Source organism: Pieris rapae, chromosome Z (genome assembly GCF_905147795.1).
Source record: "Pieris rapae chromosome Z, ilPieRapa1.1, whole genome shotgun sequence".
NCBI classification, from domain to species: Eukaryota; Metazoa; Arthropoda; class Insecta; order Lepidoptera; family Pieridae; genus Pieris; species Pieris rapae.
Window position 1 is genome coordinate 4,179,929 of NC_059534.1, and position 27,785 is coordinate 4,207,713.

The 27,785-nt window shown below is 33.0% G+C and overlaps 1 protein-coding gene across 2 annotated transcripts; it reads left to right on the forward strand.

Moving 5' to 3' along the window:
- The first annotated feature begins 607 nt into the window (after positions 1–607).
- On the forward strand, positions 608–27,785 carry LOC111000096 (ubiquitin carboxyl-terminal hydrolase 38). 2 transcript variants are annotated; one of them, XM_045634107.1, is made up of 12 exons: positions 608–1,007; positions 3,189–3,359; positions 5,204–5,356; positions 5,699–5,922; positions 6,088–6,246; positions 8,047–8,217; positions 8,835–9,022; positions 23,156–23,335; positions 23,880–24,011; positions 25,083–25,147; positions 25,884–26,259; positions 27,178–27,785. In XM_045634107.1, the coding sequence occupies exons 2-12, from the start codon at positions 3,203–3,205 to the stop codon at positions 27,608–27,610; spliced, it is 2,238 nt and encodes a 745-aa protein (XP_045490063.1). In that variant the 5' UTR covers positions 608–1,007; positions 3,189–3,202; the 3' UTR covers positions 27,611–27,785. The 2 variants fall into 2 exon arrangements, with proteins under 2 accessions (XP_045490063.1, XP_045490064.1); XM_045634108.1 differs by lacking the exons at positions 23,156–23,335; positions 23,880–24,011; positions 25,083–25,147; positions 25,884–26,259; positions 27,178–27,785 and adding exons at positions 10,511–10,690; positions 12,641–12,772; positions 14,987–15,051; positions 15,760–16,129; positions 16,732–18,300.

Below are 27,785 nucleotides of genomic sequence, written 5' to 3' on the forward strand. Positions count from 1 at the left end.
AACAATAAGGCCACAATAGTTAATCAAAGAAGTGTTCATAGATAAAAATCGAATCTTAATTAAATAGTAAGTCGCAATTAACGAGAAAACATATAATATAATTTGAGACAAAGATTCGTTACTGAAAATCTAATCCTCTATAAATAAAAATAGTAAAATGTACCGAAACGAAATATATAATACCTGTAACTGCAGAGTAAAAGTCTACTAAAATAATAAAAACACAAAGCAACAAAATAAACATATAAAATATTCCATCCTCACGATTTACTATTTTTATTATTCATTTAAAATAGCGTTTATTTAGTTCAACTGAACACGTCTTTCGTTTTGAATTTCGCGGTTTTGCAGAGATAATACAATGATAAGAATCCACTAAATACTTCCGCGATTAACACTTTTTTTATTTTTATTTCTTTATTAGCCGGATACAAAGTCCATTGGCACGATTAACACATTCGGGAGTCCAGCTTAAAGAAAATACTTAGGACTCACCTGGATTTCGATGTAAATGAAGTGTTTATCACTTGAGTGGAAGTTCCACAGACTTAAATAGCAGAATAATCTAATCTGTGTTCTAAAATCTACTGTCTATACAACTATACTCTCTACCCTATGGGTTTTCGATTTTACAAGGATTTTATTGTGAGCAATTTTCAGTATCACTACAATTTTTGAAAACGGAGTATTGTTTGTTTTTAAACTGTTTAATCGTGAACTAATAATAATGTTTTGTGTTTAATTAAATTCTAAATCAATTATAATTTATCTCAGTTTTTGTGCAAGAACCTATACCTCTGTCTCAACATTGCTGGACATGACAGTATTGAAAGATCTCTATTGTGTGAAAAACTCATATAGACTCTATGAAATGGAAAAGTTCCGGGATTTTATGTGTTACCGAATAAGATGAACTCATCTAACCATAAATATAAAAGATAACAGTGATCACTTGCTTTGTTCTACATTGGTGAATTGATGATACTCAACACGAACATTTGTGCAAGGTGCGTATTCTGATGTTCTTGATGTTGTATTGATTTCGATAGTTTGAAGGATTGAAATGTCAATGAGTGCAACATATAGTTTTTCATTTACGTATTTTATATTTTGCGATTTTTATTTGCAATTAACACTTAGTACTAACATCTTTACACATTGATTAATCTATCATGTTAATAAACAACATCTAACCCTTGTGGTTAATATATAAATTTCTTTATTTATTACTTGTGAGAAAAAACGTTATTGGAATATTAGTTTCCAATATTGTCAATTTAACCATTGAAGACAGTATTTTGAATGACATGGAATGAGTAAGATTTATGTATTGGAAAATATTAAAATTGCATTTTTTATCAATGACATATTTGTGCCAATCAAATCAAAATTTGTTTGAGTTGGTAACCATGTACAGTGTTGAATGCAAATCTAAAATAAAATTTAATACCAGTTCCCAAAAACATGGCCATAAAGCAGGTGAGAAGAACTGGTAATATTCTCCACTACACTCAATGTAAAATGTATGGAGAATGTTTCACTTAACATATTGAAACAAAATGCCTGATTTATAATATAACATATGCTTACCATCAGTAGGCAAAATACTATTATGCATTAACAATAAAGTGAAAACAAAACACCAACTAAAACACTTAAAAGGCCGGCAACACACTCGCGAGCCCCCTGGCATTTAGAGTGTCCATGGGTGGCGGCGGTATCACTTAACAACAGATGAGCCTCCTGCCTGCTTGTTTCTCCCCTATTCTATATAAAAAAAAACAAACACATAGATGATCATAATTAAAAAGCATTAAATGACTTGTTGAAATTATTAATTACATACACAAATATAACTTTAACCGTACCCCATACTAGACTATGTAAAGTTAGTAATTATTTTTTGGGAAAAGGGATACTCTTCTTTAATAAAATCCCAGAGGCTCTTTTATCTCTGCCTTTTAATAAATTTAAGAAATGTATTAAAGAAAAGCTGTGTAAAAAGGCTTACTATAAAGTTATTGATTATCTAGTTGATAAAAGGGCCTGGGACTAGTGCCGGGCAGGCTACCTCTAATTAATTTGATATATTTGTTTTAAATATTGTTTGATGATTTGCTTTTTACACCGGCTTTTTCTCTCGGCCTACACCCTCAGTGTTCTTTGCCGATGAGTAGGGATGCCTACAGGTTTGAATTGATTGACGTGGAATAAGTGATACCTAGATGATCTTATGTTCCAAAATAAACGTATTTTATTTTATTTTAACCAGACGCCACAAGCAGAACCATTATATATTTCTGTTAATAGAGAGAAAGATATTAATGTGTGTGGCATATAGAAAAATGGTTCACCATAAATCTAAATCTAAAATTGGTTCCAGAAGTTCAGTACTTGCCTCGAGAGTGTCCATGGGCAGCAGTATCACTTGATATCAGGAGAGCCTCTTGTTGGTTTGCCCCCTTTTCTATAAAAAAAAGGAAAAAACATGAGAATAATTAATGAACCAGTCTAATTTGTCAATGGAGCATATTCATGAGATGGTAACTTTCTCCTGCATAAAAGATTCTTGTACAAAAATTCATCCCTGATACTTTGCTGTATAATAGATAGTTTATTAAATGCATTTAAAGTATGTGCCCCGACTATGCATCATTTAGCAATGTTACCTTTCCTGTTTTTATAATACTCATCTTAACTTTCTTAATTTTATAAGGAAAAAAATAATCACTGATTTTGAATTGAAATTGAATTGAACCTTTGGATTCAACAAACATACACTACTTACAGTAACTAGTGTATGTTCGTCTTAAAGTCTAATAATCAATTATTATTACACAGTCATTTTGAAATTTTGATGTTAGTTTTTTAAAACTTTACATTTTACATGCACCACCTTATTGTTCTAATTGTTTTTAAACAATGAGTTTCTTAGGGGTTCAAGCATTCAAGGTTATTTAAATCTTGAGATTTTGTTCACCCATCTCAATGACAAACTTTGTATATGGTTACTAAATATATTTAAATAAATTACTTTGTTTACAAATACAAATGTAGTTACTAAGAAATATTATTTTTATTTTTACTTACTGACTATGTATAAGACACAGTAATAATTTATTCAGTGCCAACAGTTCAATTATTTATATATTATATTATGTATGAGAATAAATTGCCATCTATTTCAGGCGAAAAAAAGGAAATGGCTGTTAAGAAGCATCAGTTGGTTCGCCAGAATCAAGAAGAGGTGAATTTGACAACACTTGTGGAGTATATTCAACCAATTGTTGATAAACCTGTGTTTCTGCCACCCCCAAATGAGCTTATTCAAAGTTGTGAAAATGTTGTCCAGTGTCTGAGTAAGTATAACACCAAACTTATTACCATTATTCTATGAGACACACTCACTCAGCGCGCTGGCACTTTTTTTTACTCCTGAAATCTGTGAAGTTTAGGAGATTCAAAATATATTCTATGGTCCCTTTAACCCTTAATTATTTATTAATAATTTAAAGGTGACACCTAGCAGGATTGAGTTTGCGGATTTAGGTCTAGAATTCGTGGCATTTGAGAATTAGGAAATTTGTGGTAAAAATTTGATTTCGAAAAACCCAAAAACACTTTAGCTCTCATTCTTGGCTAAAATCGCCATTGTGGTGATGGCTTAAATTTTGCAAAACGTCTTTTATTCAGATTGATAACACATAGGCGTACAGGGAACTGGTCTCCCGGTCTCCATCTCCGAGTTTCATACCACCGAAACGTGGACGGCCCGCCCAATCGGTGATAGAAAATAAGTGCTCGTACTAACTTGATCAGCTTCATGGGGCGTTGATTGATTTCTCGAATTTTGGCCTAAAATACAAACTGAATTGTTTGGTGAAAAATGTGAATGTAAAGTTCCACCATGTAATTGCCTCAAGAGGCCAACCGCCTGGGCTAACGGTAAGATATCGAAATGGGGTGTTGTAACAAAAGTTAGAGAACCGTGGCAAAGTGTCGAACGTAAAAAAAATTCAAAATTACCGAAAAAAAAGATGAGAGACACATTTATGTCTGACTAACACTGAGTTAAGCGCTTTTTTATAAATCAATAGCGACCCTCTCGGCTTCGTACGGGCAACCGTAAAGCCGTTTCTCCACTGCTCCGGTCCGGCAAACGTTAATTAAGTACCTATCCGATTTAGAAACTGACGACAGGAAGTACTTATGTGCTTCTCCACTACTCCGGCATCCGGTTTTTAACGATCCGATAACTTGCTAGATCGGAACGCGGTGTTTTATCGGTCCGAAGTGATCGACAGTGATGCCAACTTGTACAAATTTAGGGGCAAACAAGATATACAACGGTTTTTTCAGGGGGTACATTTATTTATTGGAATTTTGATTCTATACAATTTATGTTAAGCTGCGAACGCAATCAACAAACTAAACCAAATATAATTTCCAAGCCTGGCCTTTATTATATTTATATTTAAGCTACAGCTTAAATATCGAAAAACAATAATTTAATCCGAACGAATAATGGTTAAATAATGTATGAAAAGAAAATGACAAAAAGGCAAAAAAATGACGGGCCGGAAACGTTAAGAAAAACTGAATTCGAAGAAAGAAAAGTTAAGAAATAAAAAATAAGAATCGTTTATAAATAATTTAATAAAATCAAACATTTTAGATATTGGTGAAAACAAATAAATTCCGTTCTGTAGTTTTTGAGTTTATCGCCAACAGACAGTTAACATCAGGTGAGCGGCGTGCGTCTGAATAAAAAAAAAGAATTTTTGGTTCACTAAATCTCTGGGGATACCTGCAACCTCTATTGGCTGATGGTGTCTATGGGTTGCTATGACTGCCCTTTTTGGGCGTCCCGCAGGCTTGTTTGCCCCCTATTATATAATATAAAAAAATGAGTAGAAATTAAGTAAAACATGATTTGTGAAATGAATGAAAGACGGTACAAATTTGTTTACCAAACCTAACCTGATCTCAAACGCCACGAATAAAAGAAACACTGGGAACTGAGACAATGTCATTTACATCATGCCTGTAATGTTATCCGATTTTTAATTTATTTAAGGGGTCCAAAACCTTGGAAAATGATATTACTGGGAGTTCTACATTCTACGTTCTATACAAGACGTAAAGAACCTAATTTTTTAATGATTTTTCAAATTTGAAATATTTATTTATATTCTACTTTAAGGTCGTTTGACGGGTACGGAGCAAGAGCTTTGGAAATGCCTACGAAGTATTGAAAAGTTTCTTGTTTTCGTAATTAGCAATGTGGACTGTAAATTACGCAATGAAATTATTACAACCATTATTAATAAATTCTATTCCTATATTTCGGATCCAAGTAAGTTTTAACATGATTTATAAAGTTAGGCAGACATACGTTCGTAACTATAACAAATTTTTTTTATTCCCCCGTTTATTACATAATTTCTTGTAAGAAGATAAGTCCCGTTGTGGTTGGATGCCCACGTTCCAATTCCTATTTAAAAAATATATGCTTCTAAATATAATATTACGGGACAAAAGCTATTGAACGAACGATTTCAATATCTACCCACTGTAACCAGTGGGTAGACATCTCTTTGTATGAAACTTATTGAGGCTTGAATATGAAATTCATTCATCATTCTATTTGATTCTTATTTAGTAATCGATAGTGTGTGAGCTTACAAATTACTTTTAGATTCCAATGCGTGCCCGGCCACGTCGGTGGTGTTAATTGTGATGGACGCACCCGATCCCAGAGCGGCATTGTCCACAGCCCGATGGATTATTCAACAGAGTAAAAAAGGAGCATCTGATGATGGTCTGCGGTCGGCGCTGTCATGCCTATATCGCTGGCTCTCAGAGTCGTATACATTACCTTATCTAAGCAACTGGATACTATGCTTCATTAAGGTCCTAGAGGTAACATCTTTTTCTCTCTTAATTTGTATTTAATAGCAAAATATTTACTAAAGCTTGCTTTGTCTGACGATTTCTATTTTTCTTACTAAGACCCCTTTTATACTGATTTAGTTTAGTGATTCAAAACTAAATAGAACATAGCTAAACATCTCAATGTTTTTCTAGGAAAATCAAATGTACGATATCCTTATTGAGGAGTCAGTGAAGAATATAGGTAATCTTTTTTCTGTTATGATAAGTCCTGCAACGCGGAAACAGCCCGTCGCTGATGTAATACTGCATTTATTGATATCGCTGCGGAAATCGCCTGAAGCTTTTGACCGGGTAAGTCCATGTAACGAATAACTTTTCTAGAATTACTTAAACAGTGGTACCAATAAGCATGGAAAAAATGTATACCAAAAATAACCTAAGAATAAGAAAAATATCTACTAATATAATAAACCTGGTGTAACCTACACCTACTATAACGTCGGCACAACTGTTCATACTAGTGTTATTCCAGCCGCCAACCTAGTATAAGTCTGACATAACCTAAACCATGACTCACTGATTTTTCGTAAAAAGCCGTTTTAACAATGTTTTGAGAGGGAACAAGTTCATGGTATGATATGGTGACTCTGGCTATGCTTGCACTCATTAGTTATTTACACCAGTAATAAATGCGACCACTCGTAGAGAAGAAGCATACAATTATACCCACATTAGAAGTCACAATAGTGTTGAGAAATGTTTTGGTGTTTTGAACAATCGATTTAGGTATTTATTGTCAGAACATATCTAGCAAACACCAATGTTTATAGTAAGTAGCTTTTTTTTTATAGAACAGGGGGCAAACGGGCAGGAGGCTCACCTGATGATAAGTGATACCGCCGCCCATGGACACTCAATGCCAGAGGGCTCGCGAGTGCGTTGCCGGCCTTTTAAGCTTTGGCAGTCTTACACAATATAGCCATTGAATTGAAAATGAAACCTATCTCTCATGATGATGATGATAAGGCCTGCCTCCACCACCAACAACACCCTCACCTTAAACAGTGTTTTCCTCCTGTGTGGAGTAGCCGTGACAGCCATATTCATTAAAAAATCTTAAGTTCGATTGCTCATCAACATTTAAACATTTTTAACATCTTGTTCTATTCATTTTTGAAATATTTTTATTACATTATTCTCTTTATTTTAAAGTGACTAATAAAATCTTCACTAGAATGTCTGTCTGTAGCTTTTTTTATATTATATTACTGTTCTTTTTGAAGGTGCTCATTTTCCAGAGCTCAAGACTGCATATAAGGTATCCCCGAAGCTAAAAAAGACTTGCTATCTGTAAAAAATAAAATAATAATAATTAAAGCTTAGAGTAACAATTTAGACAGTAAAAAACTGCACAACTAAAAAACAATTATATATTTTGATTAAACAAAGTAGTTTTTTTGAGATACAGGTACTTGTCAAAATGTGGTTTTCTCTGTTATTTCGCTCCAAGCCTTTACTTTCTCCATTTTTTGTGTTCGTACTTAAATCTTTATTTTCAATTATGGACTGATAGGGTCGTAATATAATTTTAAAATATTGCTGTAACCGAACACAAGAAACAAATTATAATTCAACAAAATCAATGAATAACCATTCATTTTTCAGTTTTACACGACATTCACAATTCTACATACCTCTTCTATGCCCCAATTAATTCAGCGTTCTCTTTTATTATTTGGCATTTTTAAATCTTTTAAAACTCGTTATCATAATCAAAATAACCGCGATTGGAAACGTCAAACTGACAGAAACAGGGTTATCATAGACAAGTTTCTGTTTTTGCTTGAACTTATCAATGAATAATTGTAACTAATTATTTTAAAGAAGAAGGAATCCAGCTACGAGAGGAAGCCACGTGGTTGAAGGTTCTGTGCCGATTCCTTTCTTTCTTTATCTGTCAATTATTCCAAATATTGAGCAATCATAAATTAAATAAATACAGTGAACTGTTATATATTAATTAGCAATAAGTAATTTAATAGGTATAAAGATACATTTAACAACCCGCGCCGCCACCCACTACAACACTAAGTGATAGCTTTAATAATTATGTGCTATTAAGCCATTTGTACATATAATTTATTTTTATAGATATCCAAGTATATCGGTGATATCCTAGAGTCTCTAGCTTCTGATAGCAGGCAGTGGAGCAGGCAACTATTGGGGAGCCTAGTTGATATTCTTACTTCTATGATGAATAATAATATGGAGTCATTGAAGGGTGTTCAGCTTTACATGTTCCGGGACAAATATAGCCACGTGGTGAGTATGAACTCTGAAACATTCTAATTAAGGGCAGGTTTTGTTGGAGTTGCACATCCTAGGGATGCATACGGTAAACAATATATATTGATTGAAATCAGTTGATAGGCGAGAACTGTGAATTATTCTAGTAACAAAATAAAAGTTTATATTAATTTTCTTAGCTACATTTGTTTAATCTAGACATCTTATTAAAATGATATTACATAATAATTATTAATTAAGATAAAAAGTAATCACATTTAATCGTATTTGTAATACAAATGACTGAGCATTACTTAACTTTACGTGAACTGGCACATAACAAATAATATCGAGCGTTTTGAATCAATAATTTATTTTGGTTCTGTGTCTTTAATGCCGACACATTTATGAAAGTATATAAATCAATATAAATCAGTGACGCTTCAACCTTTGCTCTTGGGCTCTTGTGTTTATTTTGTGATCATCTTCTTTCTTGATAGTCAAGTAAGTCTTAAGGCTTTCATCGTTACATGGCGTAGTTTTCGATACCGCATTTCCGACCTTACCCTACAGTTGACGGTACAAGCCATTAATATATTCGCAGGATTGAGGGTGTGTAAAGCATAATTTAAATAATCGATGCAATTTTCTAGATCAAGCATCTGGAACGACATATGGTAACCAACAATTCTACGGTAGTGCTGGACCCTGTATGGAAGTCGCGAAACACTGACCAACCAGCCAAGATAGATACTATTACAAGTCCCAAAGTTGGTCTACAAAATCTTGGCAATACTTGCTACATCAACAGTGTAATGCAAGCCCTTTTCTTGATTCACCAGTGAGTATGTTTTAATTAGCTTAACGAAAGATGTATTTAAGATTTTTTATTGCCTTTTAAGCTGTGCGTAAAAGTGTTTGAATTTTAATTTGTAGGTTATGCAGTTTAAATCTGTGCTAGTGCTATGCATCTGTGGTTGTAAATAAATAGTAATTGTATTATTATTATTCTAACATTAAGGAATCAGTAATGTTCGCTTTGCAATAGACAATTTTAATAATTATTTAGTAAAAAAGCAAAATCTTTATGTGTACTGTACAGTCGAGTATCATATTGGAGCAGAACATTTCTTAATTTAAACGCAATATGGAAATATTAATAATATAATTCATTATTCTGGAAACATTTGTATTTCCACAGAATTATTACTTTGTACTAATTGAAGAGAGGTGTGTTTAATATTAGATAAAAATTGTTTCTATTTATTTAAACATGCTGTGTCGTAATATGTTTGCGCTAGCTAGATGCGATTATTTATATAAGTTTGAGCTTGGTTTAATATGACGCTACGCGATTTTTAGCCTTAGAGTTTCGTAGTTCTTAAGCTAAATAGTCCAAGATACATAGATGCCTATTGCCCAGACGTCGACTCTGATTCCCGTCAAGCTATTTAGCTAACTGTTCGTAGTTCACAGCTTTTAAGAATAAAATAGGAATAAAAATATAATATATGCAGAAATATGCCTGCTCCTGCATTATTTTTTAATTCTTAATTAAGTCTTCCAGGGTCTAACTTCTATAATATTAAATACCGCCTATTTCTGTGCGCTGTGCAATTTTTTTTAATTTCATTTAGCGAAATAATAGGTATCTCTTTTGATTTATATAATAGGTTGCGCGAGTGATTGTTTTAATATAATTATTTATTTTATTTATTTATTCACACTTCGTTGCTAGAAAGAAAGTCAAATAACACAATACATAAAAATTACAAGGGATGCAACGGGCGGCCTTATCGCAAACGAGCGATCTCTTCCAGGCAACCGTAGTCCGAATAGAAAACAATAATTAAAAATGATGAGTGCAAGAAGTGCAGAACCAGAAGTTATATAAAAACAAATATATTTATATTATTTATTAAAATTTTGAAAGTTTTCTTTGTCGTCTCTTGACTGTAAATTCATTCATTCAAATAGTCGCGAATATTTCTAGTATCTATAAAGTATTCTATTTAAATTGAAATCAATGTAACAGACACAAAAACTCTGCCGAGAGTTTATTTTTAGCGAATTGTATTTGCTGTAGTTGATGCTACTAATCAAACGCGAACGTTTTGTGCTTCGTACGCAGATACTACTTTTTGTGCAAGCGTACTTTTGTATCGGTCTGTCCTGTTTAAGTTTAATACATAGCACCTGTGAAACCCCTAATTTGAACCATTAGATATTGTTTTAAAATGTCAATTTATTGGAAAGCTATGTTAGATTTATATTTAGTCTATAATTTGTTATGCTATTGGTAAAATGTCGCATTTCACTTGTCCTACAGGTTTAGCAATTACACAGTGCTCAAAATGTATGAAAAACCCTATTGGGCCAAAATGTCGTCGCTATTTGTGACCATGATGCATACAGTTGCTCCATGTATCAAACCAACAACGTTTGTGTCGGTCGCCAAACCGGACTTTTTTGTGCCGAAGCAACAGCACGATTGTTTTGAGTTCTTGGGGTAAGTAGAAATTACCGTTTTTTAGTATATTTAGTATTCATAGCAGAAAAAAATGTTATATGATATATACCTTTTCATCGGTGGGGAAAGCGGCTGTAGATTTTTAAAGATGTAAAAAAAACTGTTGCATGGACATACTCGAGCGCGTCAGTTATTGATAGCATCAATGTCCTACGTATTTTTAATAATGTACGTATGTTAATCTGATCATTTGCATGATGGGGGTGGTTGTACGTAAGGGTTAGAAATGAAAAAAAAAATTAAACCAGTGCGTCAGGTTTTCTAAGGGGGTGTTAAGTGCACCAAAAAAAAGCTCTGATTCAATAATCTGACGATTTCGATCTGACGCAAACTCGCAGCCATTATTATAATGTGCAAAAAAAATTCGCCATTTTGAAATACTCAAGCGCGTCAGATTAAGATATATATGGTTCAGATTTATGTTCTAAACGTACTGTCTCATAATCTGACGATTATCTAGAGGGATTTGCCTGATCTGACAAAAAAAATATTAGAAAAACGGTTCACCCTAAAAGCCATCCCTGCAATTCCATTCCTGGGCGCTTAAAATTGTACTTATGAGCTCGCTGAGTTCAAAGAAATAATATTTCTATGCGTTTGAGCCCTCCCAGCTCGAAAGTCTGATAGAAGTTTCATAGAACACTATTTTTGAAATTTTCAAACCCCAATAACTTTTGAATGGATCCAGCAATTCTCCCGCGGTTGACGGCGATTGACGCATTTTTTAAGTTCTAATTATTTAATTTCAATCAAAAACGATAATCCGATATGAAATGTCGAATTTATGTGAAAGAAACACTTTTTTCGGTTTTCTTTCGTTCACGATATCTCTCGAACGAATCAACCAATTTCGACCAGTTTGTTGGCGATCGACGTCGTTTTTCAAGCTCAAAGGTGGATTAGTTTTTAAAGTTGATGGATAAAGCCGTTTAAAAGTTATTGCAAAAAAACACTTTCAAAAAAACAAATTGTTATTTTTTTGAGATTTTTCAAAATTTCTCAAAATCTATCGGTCCGAATCGGTTCAAATTCACATGAAATCTAATTTTGAGGGAAACGCGGAGAAGGAAATGTAGGCATCACGCAGCTGCACGCGTTTATCGCACGAAATTTATCGACGAAATTTTGTTATTTCGGCTTGCGAAAATCGTCAGATTATATATTTTTCAATATTCTTCAATTAAATCATTCAAAATAAAAAAAAATTTAGCTACGCTCGAGAATGTCAAGATGACTTTTTTTTTACAACTTTGCTGCCCTCCCCTTTCTTTACGTCACTCTCAAATTGTCAGATTAGTGGAATATACACTTTTTAAGATGTAATTAACTCACACTACCTTAATCTGACGCGCTCGAGAATGTCTGATGATCAATTTTTTTTTACTAATCTGATCCTGTATCCTTCACGGGCGGCCTTATAATATATGGGCCTCATATTTGGTGGAGGTACTTAACCGGGTACAAGGTATCCCCCTGTATATTAATCTGCCGCGCTTTAGTAAATCCCGAAATCCCCTCTTGGGCTCCCCTACTAAAATAAGCGAGGCAAAACACTACCGTCTTGAGTGAGCGCGGCAAACGTACTGAGGCGCCTTTGAGCATAGATAAATACCCGGATTGAAGCTTTGTATTAGTATAAATGTATAATTATTTTACATAATTTTAAATTTTTCCGACGTTTCGCGTACTTTACATCGGTGATACTTTTTGACATTCAACACCCCCTCTTCTCTTGTCTTCAGTCACCGTGACCACGCTCACTGTAATATTATGTAAAATAGTTATTAATTTATAATAATACATAGCTTCAATCCGTTGAAAAAGTGTTTTCTTTAAATGTGTAAAAGTTAGTTAGTTAAACACAATACTGAGTAATTACCTTAAATAAAAGATATTTCTGCATCATACTAATTACAAAAATGATTTCAGGTATTTGTTCGAGTTGTTAAAATCATATGAGAATAGTACATTAACCGACGCTAACTTTGCCTACAATACACCGGTTGTGCTTAATTCTAGCCGCACGAACGTCACTGAGAGCAAGTCGGGTCATGGCAAGAGGTATTTATTATGAATCATTTAAATTGAATTAATTTATTGACACTTTATTCCATTACGTATACGGTATAGCATATACCTTCAAATAACATAAATTAAGGAGTTAACTAGGTAACCCTAGTTAGGAAATAGTATATTTCATTACAAGTGCGGAAAGCCTGTCATTGCAAAGAGTTTCGGAACAAGTTGCAATGACGGTTCCGCACGTGTACTGAACAACTATTTTTAATACAGTTGCGAGAAAAAATAATCAATTTAATAAAACTATTTGCTTTTTTTCTCTTCTCTCCACGCAATAAATTCGTTGCACGTACATATGTAGCGACTTTTACGTTTCCGGTAAAATGTCCTCCGAAGCATTTTGTGCAATTATACTGAGTTCGGGTGGTATTAATTCTTTGTTTGTGAAATTACATTTTTAGAAAATGGCGCCAACCGTCAAAGAATATGAGCAAATTTTTTTTTCTTTTCTTCACCCATTCTGGGTAGGCAACGGGAACTTCGCCCATACAGCCAAGTCTTCAGTAGAATATTTTTATTGATATGAAATGAAAAGAAACCAAACCTAACGCATTGAATCCAATCATTAAATCTGATATTGAAACAAATTAGTAGCTTCTTTTTAAAATATTTGCGTGAATCATAAAAATTACTATGATTTTTTTTAATAAAACCTTCGTGGTTGGTGTTTTCTTTTTAATAGACAGTTGACAGTTGGGAATGATAACGCACTAGTGTGGGAAAGGTAAAGAAAAAAATGTGAGCCGTCACGGGACGCCTGGCAGATGTGAAACATCGACATTATTTTGTAAAAGTAATGTGCAGAAAAGAACAAACTGTGATAGGAACTAAATATGTTATAATGATAAAATAAAATATTACGATTTTTTCCAGATAACGATGACTATTTGTTGAATAAACATTATTTTCATTAAATATTTTTAATGTGAAATTTACTACTGCATTTAGACTGTATATCATATAGCGTGGCGACGTGTCGCCACGCCAGAAATCGGTTTTACGTGCGGCTATAGATGTTTCACATCAAAAAGCACGAGTGTGTAATAGCCCTCTTTCCGAACGCTATACGTCCCTGCAATATGCCACTTTTTGAGCAACTATATTAAAAAAGAAATATAAAGTGCATAAAGTTACAGATAATATTGTCGATTTATCAATGTCAATTGTCAATTACCCAACTAAAAGCATATCTTAAGAGTAATCATGATTTTTTTTTCTTCTGAGCGAATTTGTAATCAGCCCTAAGGCTATGAGAGAATCTGATCTGTGGTGCTGGTATGTGGAGTTCCCATTGGAAGCGACTCTTCTGCCACCTAGAGACTGCTGGCCTTCTAGCTCTAGAATATGGTGACGTTTTAATCGTCTCACATGATGTTGTATAGTGGTTTTTTATTTTAATAACTCTTTATTTAACCCAAGGATTTTGGTGGTGTAGTTCGTGATGTCCCGTCTTCGAAACCACCGAAACTCAAGGAAATTTATACAAAACTAAATAAAGAACAGTTTTGGCCTAGTAGCTTCAATGTGTGACTCTCATCCCTGACTGGCAGTAGGTTCGATCCCCGGCTGTGCACCAATGGACTTTTTTTCTACGTGCGCAATTAACATTCGCTCGAACGGTGAAGAAAAACATCGTGAGGAAACCGACATGTCTTAGACCCAAAATTCGACGGCGTATGTCAGGCACAGGAGGCTGATCACCTACTTGCCTATTAGATTGAAAAATGATGATGAAATAGATTCAGAAATTTGGGCCTCAACCCAGACCTAAGGAGGTTGTAGCTCCACTGATTTATTTTGTTTACTTAATAAAGGACATTTAACTTCGGACGTTTTAAATTCTGTCATTATTATTTAATAAACGCCTTTGAGCTAGGCTTAAGTATGCCTTGTTTTATGTATATTTTTCTTTTGAAATTACGAATGAACCCTACAAACTCACACTCACTCACTCACTCCGCTGGGTCTGCAACCAAAAAAATGTGTTGGCCTGCGTCAATATCATATATACCTTCGAACAACTCAGCTCGCCATTTTCTATCAACAGTCTACTCTCCAAACTAATTGATATGTAAAAGAAGGCGTCATCATCATCCCTATAAGCAGCGCTTGTACGGAGATATAGATTATCAACATTTAATTCGTGTACTATCGGGCAGTTTAAAATTTTAATATGTTTATTATTTTAAATTGCAGTAACGAGCCAAAAGTATCCGAAAAGCCATGCACATCGTCACAAACTGCAGAATCCAGCAACACGGGTGTGTATATTTAATGCTCACGAATGCTTTTTTTTACACTCTTTGGATTGTATTTGTAACAGCGTTATTTTTTAACGAAATTCATTTTATTTTTCATTTTATATTTCATTTGAATGTTATTCTAACGTTAACCTTCGTTGAAATAAATAAAAGGGGTTTATAGTAATAAAAAATATTAATTAATAATTTAAAAAACATGTGTGCAATTCACTCTTGGTAGAAGTGAAACCTTCAAAAATGATGGTTTCGACATAATAAGAGATACTTCTGATAAAAACTACAATCATTATTAAAGTTTTTATATGTTAATTAGCTTGAAGTCGATAAACGAAAAAGCAACAGACAGACACAGATTTTTCATGGGAGAATATGAGATAGTAAGCATTATACAAAGTTTAAACTTTAAATAAGTGTAGTAAGAAGTTATGATTTCAAAAGTTTTTATAATTTATGATATGTAAAATCAAGAATTTACTTTATCTAATTTTATAATTGAATGAAAGTAATCTACTTAATTTTTTTTGTACATCTATTTTTTTTTAATTCGACACACTAATTTAAAGTTTATATACACACATTGTATAATGTTTATGCGCCTGATACATGTCGGTTAACTGACATTGTTAAATACACATATTCGTCTGCACAATTTTAGAGACGCTTATCAAGAAAGCTCCAGACTATATTATAAAGATTTTTTATTTTCAGCTGGTCCGTGCAATCTAAAACGGCACTCTGACGTCGATGTCAATATTGCTACCAAACGGCGGCGTTTTAATGATTCGTTCATTAACAATGTATTTGCTGGAGTATTCCTCACCCGTATAACATGCATACATTGTGGCTCTTCTTCACGCTCTAGAGATGTTTGCCGCGATATACAGTTGGCGTTCCCAGAGAAATCCGGTGGCAACCAGTACACTATTCAAGGGCTGATCGACTTTTATTTCTCTAATGAAATATTAACAGGAGAGAATCAGTACCAGTGCCATCATTGTAATACATTGCGGGATGCCGAGAAATGTGTCATCATAGAATCTACCCCGAAAATATTGATAGTAATTTTGAAAACTTTTAAGTAAGTTTTGATATACAGTTTCAGCGATATGCTATTTTTCAATCAGTTTGACTAACTACAATTAAAAATAAAAATAATGTATGAGCTATATGATGATAAATGACGTATAATTTATTTGCTTGATTTATTGCTTACGTGTGAGAAAGTAAATAGACAGTGGAAACGTGGTCAAACGGGAGTAATATCATGTATCGTGTTACACTTGCCAATGCGTATTCGACTTGCGAGGCTGTTGTTCAATTATAATCGAATAGAACGTAACTGGGACATTAACAAAATGTGTTATAAGAGTCTGTGCGAAAAGAGCCGCCTAAATTTGTTTGTTTCTTTAATGTCTTTACAGTGTTTATTATATTTGTGAACTTTACATTTAATTTAACGTTTATTCTATCTAATACGATGACGAATGCCGACGGGACCCGGCAAGTCCAAGAAAGGGAACCTTGGGTTGGAAGAGCCCTGGTCATGTGTTTCCTATACTGAAAAACTAGTGATAAATTTGTATTATAAGATAAAGATATTATTTAATAATCGGCACGGCTGCACTTTTCGTACAGATTCAACATTCCTAAATGCCTAAAGTAAACTTACTAAATTTTCAGATACGATACAAAACTTCGGGTTCAGACGAAATTGATGCACTCTGTGATGTACAATACATCTGTTAAATTGCCAACTCTGCGCAGCCAGACGGATAATAACTCGTATAATTTGTTCGCTGCTGTAATTCACGCCGGTACCACCATGAATGCTGGCCACTATTATACGTTAGGAAAAGACAATAGTGATTGGTATATATTCGACGATTCCAGGGTAAAAGCAACAGACGAGACTGGCATTAACAGGCTCGACCGTTCACACACACCGTATATGCTCTTCTATAGGAGGAATGATGTAGTTGAAGGTACAATTGCAGATTTCGCAACTCTGCCTAAACAGATGCAACAAACGGTGATGTCATGCAACAAGGCCCACTTAGAACTCCGTAAAACGACCAAAACTCGTCCATGACGGTTAAGATCTGACAAGTACATGGACTTTTCATTAGACTGTGATATATAAACACTATAGACACATATGTGGAGTGAGATTAAAAGTGTCGGAACTGATTTTTATTTTCGATTTAAATTCTTTATTGCAGAAATGATTATAAGAAAGAAAACTTTTTAATAAAGTATATTTTTATTGTGTATGGCAACACCCAAGAGTATTTATTTGTGCGGGTCAACATTTTAGTGTGGAACTATAATCTGAACATTTTAAGAGAGTGAGCGTTACATGAGGGTTGCAGCTAATGAAAATTGTGTTTTTCAATGTAATGAAAACCAAAACATCTAATTAAGAACATTTATGTTAGTGTAGTTAAATGTCACTTTTCTATCAAATAATTAAATTAAATCGAATAATTTATAATTCTTCATTGATCAAACACTAGACTATTTGTTTTTTATCTGAAACCAAAATTTATGATGAATTAAGTCTTTATATATACGAAATTGGATTGTAAATAGATAGAAGTACATACCATTGAATACACACACCTTTAGAACCCACAGTTAGCCACTAGTCGCCTATGTAATAAGTCAATGTGATTAATATATCAAATAAATTCTGGAGAGCTGTTATCTTATACAAATATCTGTTGTAAACAATTATTTTATTCATAAGGGTTGTTAACATAATTGTTAAATGTGCTTACAACTTTAAAACACAAATATTATGCACCCATCAGTGGGATTGCATATATATATTTAGAGAAAAGAAGTAAGTATTTGATGATAATTATAAGGATATTAAAATTGTATGAGATCATAATAGTATAGTTGATGTATCCGTCTAAATAGCGTTCCCTGAACCATTTTATGTGTATTATGAATTATATGATTTCTATGGTGTATATGATTTTTAATATTGGGGCAAAATCAAAGTGATCACAAATAGGTCAAAATCGAACATATTTTTACATAAGTCTCGATTCTAAATATCGCCCTCATTAAGTAGTCACTAAAATTCGTTAAATGTACTGTCTACCAATCTATTTATGAATTAATTTAAATAAATGTGTACAATTAAAAATAAATCTTAATGTATATAATCAATTCCTAATTAATTATAAGAAGGTAATTGATTTGTTATGAATATGTGTGTATATTAATTATGACATAATACATGGAATAATAAAGATAAATGTGTTGTGATTTTAAATTGTTTCTCACTAATATTGGACATCTCCCAGCCAGTAATGCAGGAAACGTTTTTTAAAGAAGAAAACAATAGAATTAATAAATACTTTATATTTGCACGCTGGTATAAAATTAACTAGTTAACAAGAAACAAAGAATGCCCCGCCGAATTTTCAAACTCCCGACGGGCCCTTGCCTCGGTTGGTTGGTTTTCTCTTAACTAATCAACGCCCGATTACGATTCTATCTAATTCTATTGAAAATAATTCAGATTTACTGGCTTTTAAAGAAGAAAATAACAAATATTATACAATCTACACTGATGGCAGTACGGGCAATGATTTTGTGAGTAGTATATGATTTCCAAAAAGATGTTGCTCAAAGCTTTGTTCTTGATTATAACTACTCCATATTTACAGCAGAGGCATACGCAGTTTTTGCCGCTTTAAAATTGATTACTTCTATAAGCAATTGTAAATATTTTCTAATTTTGACAGACTCTTTAAGTCTTTTAAATAGTCTTAAGCATGCGACACTTAATCATTTTAAATTTAATTTAAAATTATTACTGGTAATGAAATAGCAGACAAAGCTGTATATGAAGGGATTAACACTGTTATGACTGATTATTATATAAATAACTCAATAAAACATTAATGGTCAATATTATGGAAAGAGGATCTGAAATTTAAAGGAAAATGGTATGGAAGTATAGAAGAAAACTTAGTGATAAGGCCCTGGTATGATGAGTTGGATACAGCAAGTCGTGAGTTCATTACCACAATAAACAGATTGCGATTTGGTCACAACACTGCACCTGCGCACCTCGCTAAACTTAATATTATAGATAATAATGTTTGTTCTTTCTGTAATAACGAGGTAGCAGATATGAACCATATCTTTTTTAAATGCCAAAACCAAATATTCATTTTTAATAGACTACTATTGTCCAGTGATATAATGGAAGTTAGTGATCCCTCTCAAAAAAATCAACGCCCGATATTTTCCCGCCACACTACTCGAGAAAAAAACTGAAACTATTATTTACAAAATCACATTAATTAATATACATCATTGTATCTATTTTAAGTACTAATAATTTAAGATAATAATAATACAAATCATCTATTTATTAAATTACCTGAATTATAAGAAACTTGTATTTATTGTAAAAACCACCGGATATTGTTGTACATAGTAAAAAGTATCACAGACCAATCCGTATGATTGGCTAGCGTCTCCGCAGGAACATTAAGGACAATTGTAAGGCATACAATAGAAGTGTTATTTGTATTCTAATTATTAAATGCAATAAGTATATATTATCAACTATTTCGATATAAACCAGCCATTAATATACGTATTAATTATGGTAAAACTAGCAACGTATTCATTATACAATTTTAGAAACCCTTACACTTATTATTGCATTTTATTTTCGGAAGGCGTCCAATACATAATCTTTAATCAGCAAGTAGATTTTTTTAACCAGCTACAACTCTCATCTATCCATTTAGTCATACGTACGAAAAATAATAATATTATTTATATATTATTATCTTTCAAAGAACCCATAATTAAAGATATTGATTGTTATACCAGACTAGTCAAATAATTATTAAGTATATGCAATAAGTATATATCAACTATTTTGATATAAACTAACCATAAATATAAATATTAATAATGGTTAATATATATAATAGTGGAAAAGTACTGTTATTTTTGAGGTTTCTAATTACATTTTTTCCGCTTACATTGCAAACGCAGGCTGAACCCTAGTTTAACCCTAGAGTTTTATCAAAATGATGTACTAAGTATTGTACACATTGAAAAGGTCTACAGAAAATGATGGTGATGTGATGGTATATGTCTATCTCTTATGGATAACCCACATTTTTAAATACAACGTTCACAGTGTTTCTGTAGTGTATTTAGTATCAGCATTACACCCGTGCGAAGCCGGGGCTGGTCGCTAGTTATATATATTTTAGAAACCGTAACATTTGTATAGGTCACTAGTTAGGTTAGTTAGCTTAATAAACTTTTCTTTAGATTATTGCATTCTAGTTTTATTGAAGGCAAACCTTCAAACCCGGGGGAATGGTTGTGCCAAATTCGCATTTATATAATTGGTTGCTCAATATGTATATCCATCCTAATTTTCTTAGACGCATATCTCATCACGGCCGTAGGAGGCGCGCGCGATGCTTCGTCTACATTTAAGAAAAAAAGGGTAGATAAGTTAAAATATATATATATAAAAAAGGTAGGTAGTTAAAAATTTTATACTTCCTTTGTTAGTTAAAGTTTCGTTCAGTGCTGTTTGTCCAGTCTATCCATAAGGTACTGTGTCCTTTCTTTTTTTATCAGTCAATTATTCCAAATATTGAGCAATCATAAATTAAATAAATACAATTCAGTGTTATATATTGATTAACAATAAGTAATTTAATAGGTATAAAGATGCATTTAACAACCTGCGCCGCCGCGCCACCCACTACCACACGGCAGTGTTACGGGTTGGGTTTATAATTCAATACCTTGAATTTGATTAAACCTCCGTAAGATTTGGAGTAATTTATGCTGCTTGAGTTGTAATTTAAACTAATTAATATTTTTTTCGATATTTTGTGCAATATTAGAAATTTGCAAACGACCCGCCAGAACAGTGTGTTAGTGTTACAGTGCGGATTATTCGTTAAAAAACTGTTACTTTTTACATTTCTTTTGTATTCTCTTGAATGTGCGTGATTTTATTTGATTTTTTTTTAAACTTGGTGAATTTATCTTGGTATACGACCGGCTTATGTGGATGACTTTGAGGACGATGGACCCGGTTAATGTTAGGTATTATACGTATGTTTTGTTTTTTTTTCTTTTTTTATTGAAATAACTGTTTCTGGTACTTGAAATTGGTTGGGGGTGATAAGTATAACCTCCCCCGACCTCAAAATCGAGGTATTGAATTGTAAACCTTAACCAGTGCTACTGTAATACTTAATTATGTGTTATTAAGCCATTTGTACATATAATTTGTTGTTATAGATATCCAAGTGTATCGATGATATCCTAGAGAGATATCCTTCTGATAGCAGGCAGTGGAGCAGGCAACTATTGGGGAGTCTAGTTGATATTCTTACTTCTATGATGAATAATAATATGCAGTCATTGAAGGGTGTTCGTCTTTATAAATTCCGGGACAAATATTTCCACGTGGTGAGTATGAACTCTGAAACATTCTAATTAAGGGCAGGTTTTGTTGGAGTTGCACATCCTAGGGATGCATACGGTAAACAATATATATTAATTGAAATCTGTTGATGGGAGAGAACTGTGAATTATTCGCAGGATTGAGGGTGTGCAAAAACGCAATCATAAGAACCATAATTTAAGATAATCGATGCAATTTTCTAGATCAAGCTGGACCGTCATAATATGGTAACCAACGTTTCTACGGTAGTACTCGACCGTAACGTAATTTCTTCGTCGCAAAAGACTGACCAACTAACCAAGACAAATACTATTATTACCAGACCCAAAGTTGGTCTACAAAATCTTGGCAATACTTGCTACATCAACAGTGTATTGCAAGCCCTTTTCTTGGTTCACGAGTGAGTATGTTTTATTTAGCTTAACGAAAGGTGTATTTAAGATTTTTAATTGCCTTTTAAGCTGTGTGTAAAAGTGTTAGAATTTTAATCTGTAGGTTATGCAGTTTAAATCTGTGCTAGTGATATGCATCTGTGGTTGTAAATAAATAGTAATTGTATTATTATTATTCTTACATTAGGGAATCAGTATGTTTGCTTTGAAAAAGCAATATCTTTAAGTGTACTGTACAGTCGAATATCATATTGGAGCGGAACATTTCTTAATTTAAACGCAAAATGGAAATATTAATAATATAATTCATTATTCTGGAAACATTTGTATTTCCACAGAATTATTACTTTGTACTAATTGAAGAGAGGTGTGTTTAATATTAGATAAAAATTGTTTCTATTTATTTAAACATGCTGTGTCACACACAGAAACATGTTTGCGCTAGCTAGATGCGATTATTTATATAAGTTTGAGCTTGGTTTAATATGACGCTACGCGATTTTTAGCCTTAGAGTTTCGTAGTTCTTAAGCTAAATAGTCCAAGATACATAGATGCCTATTGCCCAGACGTCGACTCTGATTCCCGTCAAGCTATTTAGCTAACTGTTCGTAGTTCACAGCTTTTAAGAATAAAATAGGAATAAAAATATAATATATGCAGAAATATGCCTGCTCCTGCATTATTTTTTAATTCTTAATTAAAAGTCTTCCAGGGTCTAACGTCTATAATATTAAATACCACCGTTTCCGTGCGCTGTGCAATTTTTTTTATTTTCAGTTAGCGAAATAATAGGTATCTCTTTTGATTTATATAATAGGGTTATGGGTTGCGCGAGTGATTGTTTAAATGTAATTATTAAAATTTTGAAAGATTTCTTTGTAGTCTCTTGACTGAATGCTATTCAAATAGTCGAGAATATTTCTATAAAGTATTCTATTTAAATTGAAATCAATGTAACAGACACAAAAACTAGCTAACCTGCCGAGACTTTATTTTTAGCGAATTGTATTTGCTGCCGTTTATGCTAACTAATGAAACAAAACGTTCGCGTATCGGTATAACTTTTGTATCGGTCTGTCCTGTTTAAGTTTAATACATAGCACCTGTCAAACCCCTAATTTGAACCATTAGATATTGTTTTAAAATGTCAATTTATTGGAAAGCTATGTTAGATTTATATTGAGTCTATAATTTGTTATGCTATTGGTAACATGTCGCATTTCACTTGTCCTACAGGTTTAGCAATTATACGGTGCTAGAAATGTATGAAAAACCCTATTGGGCCAAAATGTCGACGCTATTTGTGGCCATGATGCATACATTTGTTCCATGTATCAAACCAACAACGTTTGTGTCGGTCGCCAAACCGGACTATTTTGTGCCGAAGCAACAGCACGATTGCTTTGAGTTCTTGGGGTAAGTAGAAATTACAGTTTTTTAGTATATTTAGTATTCATAGCATTATAAAGCTTTATTTTATTTCTACCTATCTAGCCTTAACCTATTAAATAGTTATAGTGTTTCATTTTAAAGCTTTTTCTTGCTAGGTCCGTGGTTTATATACTTAATTGTTGGATAATACTAAATAACATAGAATTTTCTCATAATAGTGACATATACTGCTATATATATATGTAATAGTAATTACCTTAAAGAAATCACAGTACAAATTTATAATTATTTTACATAATTTTAATTTTTTCCGACGTTTTGCGTGCTTTACATCGGTGATACTTTTTGACATTCAACACCCCCTCTTCTCTTGTCCTCAGTCACCGTGACCACGCTCGCTGTAAAATTATGTAAAATAGTTATTAATCTATAATAATACATAGCTTCAATCCGTTGAAAAAGTGTTTTCTTTAAATGTGTAAAAGTTATGTTAGTAAAACACAATACTGAGTAATTACCTTAAATAAAAGATATTTCTGCATTATACTAATTACAAAAATGATTTCAGGTATTTGTTCGAGTTGTTAAAATCATATGAGAATAGTACATTAACCGACGCTAACTTTGCCTACAATACACCGGTTGTGCTTAATTCTAGCCGCACGAACGTCACTGAGGGCAAGTCGGGTCATGGCAAGAGGTATTTATTATCAATCATTTAAAATGAATTAATTTATTGACACTTTATTCCATTACGTATACGGTATAGCATATACCTTCAAATAACATAAATTAAGGAGTTAACTAAGTAACCCTAGTTAGGAAAAAGAAATATAAAGTGCATAAAGTTACAGATAATATTGTCGACTTATCAATTCCCATGGGAAGCGACTCTTCTGATACCTAGAGACTGGTGGCCTTCTAGCTCTAGAATATGGTGACGTTTTAATCGTCTCACATGATGTTGTATAGTGTTTTTTTTATTTTTTTATTTCCTTTTGGTGGTATAGTTCGTGATGTCCCGTCTTTGAAACCACCAAAACTCAAGGAAATTTATACAAAACTTAATAAAGGGCAGTTTTGGCCTAGTAGCTTCAACGTGTGACTCTCATCCCTGACTGGCAGTAGGTTCGATCCCCGGCTGTGCACCAATGGACTTTTTTTCTATGTGCGCAATTAACATTCGCTCGAACGGTGAAGAAAAACATCGTGAGGAAACCGACATGTCTTAGACCCAAAATTCGACGGCGTATGTCAGGCACAGGAGGCTGATCACCTACTTGCCTATTAGATTGAAAAATGATCATGAAATAGATTCAGAAATTTGGGCCTCAACCCAGACCTAAGGAGGTTGTAGCACCACTGATTTATTTTGTTTACTTAATAAACGACATTTAACTTCGGACGTTTTAAATTCTGTCATTATTATTTAATAAACGCCTTTGAGCTAGGCTTAAGTATGCCTTGTTTTATGTATATTTTTCTTTTGAAATTACGAATGAACCCTACAAACTCACACTCACTCACTCACTCCGCTGGGTCTGCAACCAAAAAAATGTGTTGGCCTGCGTCAATATCATATATACCTTCGAACAACTCAGCTCGCCATTTTCTATCAACAGACTACTCTCCAAACTAATTGATATGTAAAAGAAGGCGTCATCATCATCCCTATAAGCAGCGCTTGTACGGAGATATAGATTATCAACATTTAATTGGTGTACTATCGGGCAGTTTAAAATTTTAATATGTTTATTATTTTAAATTGCAGTAACGAGCCAAAAGTATCCGAAAAGCCATGCACATCGTCACAAACTGCAGAATCCAGCAACACGGGTGTGTATATTTAATGCTCACGAATGCTTTTTTTTACACTCTTTGGATTGTATTTGTAACAGCGTTATTTTTTAACGAAATTCATTTTATTTTTCATTTTATATTTCATTTGAATGTTATTCTAACGTTAACCTTCGTTGAAATAAATAAAAGGGGTTTATAGTAATAAAAAATATTAATTAATAATTTAAAAAACATGTGTGCAATTCACTCTTGGTAGAAGTGAAACCTTCAAAAATGATGGTTTCGACATAATGAGAGATACTTCTGATAAAAACTACAATCATTATTAAAGTTTTTATATGTTAATTAGCTTGAAGTCGATAAACGAAAAAGCAACAGACAGACAGATTTTTCATGGGAGAATATGAGATAGTAAGCATTATACAAAGTTTAAACTTTAAATAAGTGTAGTAAGAAGTTATGATTTCAAAAGTTTTTATAATTTATGATATGTAAAATCAAGAATTTACTTTATCTAATTTTATAATTGAATGAAAGTAATCTACTTAATTTTTTTTGTACATCTATTTTTTTTTAATTCAGACACACTAATTTAAAGTTTATATACACACATTGTATAATGCTTATGCGCCTGATACATGTCGGTTAACATCATATGAGAATAGTACACATTGTTAAATACACATATAACGAAAGCCTATTCGTCCGCACAATTTTAAAGACGCTTATCAAGAAAGCTCCAGACTATATTATAAAGATTTTTTATTTTCAGCTGGTCCGTGCAATCGAAAACGTCAATCTGACGTCGATGTCAATACTGTCAATAATACCAAACGGTGGCGTTTTGACGATTCGTTCATTAACAATATATTTGCTGGAGTATTCCTCACCCGTATAACATGCATAACTTGTGGCTATTCTTCACGCTCTAGAGATGTTTGCCGCGATATACAATTGGCGTTCCCAGAGGAATCCGATGGCAACCAGTACACTATTCAAGGGCTGATCGACTTTTATTTCTCTAATGAAATATTAACAGGAGAGAATCAGTACCAGTGCCAAGATTGTAATATTTTGCGGGATGCCGAGAAATGTGTCATCATAGAATCTACCCCAAAAATATTGATAATAATTTTGAAAACTTTTAAGTAAGTTTTGGTATACAGTTTCAGTGATATGTTATTTTTGAATCAATTCTGATACGTTATTGTATTTGGAATTTCTTAAATTTTAATTTAAAAATAATGATTGTATACGAATAATTTATCTTCATTCTTTATATGGAGAAGAAAGAAAATTACAAATCAACTTAAAAACTATTTGATTGATAACATTGTTTCACTATTATATTGGTTCAATTTTTAAGAAAGTCTGAAGCCATCCTAAGCCAGACAGACAGTCATCAAATAAAGTTCAATGCTTACTAGACAATATATTATTAGTTATTACTATCACGGTGGGACGGAAGGACCGGTACAGCCTCGGGCGATCGCGGGTAGCTCTATGGGGTTTGCACAATAACGAATATGTGGTATATGGAGTGTTAAAGCTTCCCTGTGTCATAGATGTCTTAAAGTCTCAGGTTACATTGCCGGAGATATAAAACATTTCCTAGTCAGTCAATATCGTTTATATCATCAAAAACAACTAGTTAACGAGTTAACTTAAAGAACTGCGAGTCGCGATTTCTCAGTGTATTTTTCTATTTGTAGAGTCGAATATTTCAATTTCAATTTGAAATTAATGCATAACATTTCAATTTAATTTTTTTACATATTATAAATTAAAATGTACTACTTCCGGAGACTCCTTTTTGAAATTCGAGTTATACAGTAAAGTATTATCAACACTTCGTAAGGAAATAAAATTTTGTTCGGTTTACAAAGTCTAAATAATTTTAGATAACGCGTATTTAGGGGTTTAGTGGAAGAGAATGGCATTTTTTTCGACTTTTAATTTAACGTTTATTCAATCTAATACGATGACGAATGCCGACGGGATCCGGCACTTTTCGTACAGACTCAACATTCCTAAAAGCCTAACGTAAACTTACTAAATTTTTACAGATACGATGCAAAACTTCGAGTTCAGACGAAATTAATGCACTCTGTGATGTACAATACATCTGTTAAATTGCCAACTCTGTGCAGCCAGACGGATAATAACTCGTATAATTTGTTCGCTGCTGTAATTCACGCCGGCACCACCATGAATGTTGGCCACTATTATACGTTAGGAAAAGACAATAGTGATTGGTATATATTCGACGATTCCAGGGTAAAAGCAACAGACGAGACTGGCATTAACAGGCTCGACCGTTCACACACACCGTATATGCTCTTCTATAGGAGGAATGATGTCGATGAAGGTACAATTGCAGCTTTCGCATCTCTGCCTAAACAGATGCAACAAACCGTGATTTCTTGCAACAAGGCCCACTTAAAACTCCGTAATCATTTCAACAAAATAAACAACGTAAAACTCGTCCATGATGCTTAAGGTCTGACAAGTACATGGAAATGCCTTGGATTGTGATTTATAAATACTATAGACACATATGTGGAGTGAGATTAAAAGCGTCGAAACTGATCTTTGTTTTTTAGAAAATAAGAATTTTTTTATTATAAGAAAGAAAACTTTTTAATAAAGTATATTTTTATTGTGTATGGCAACA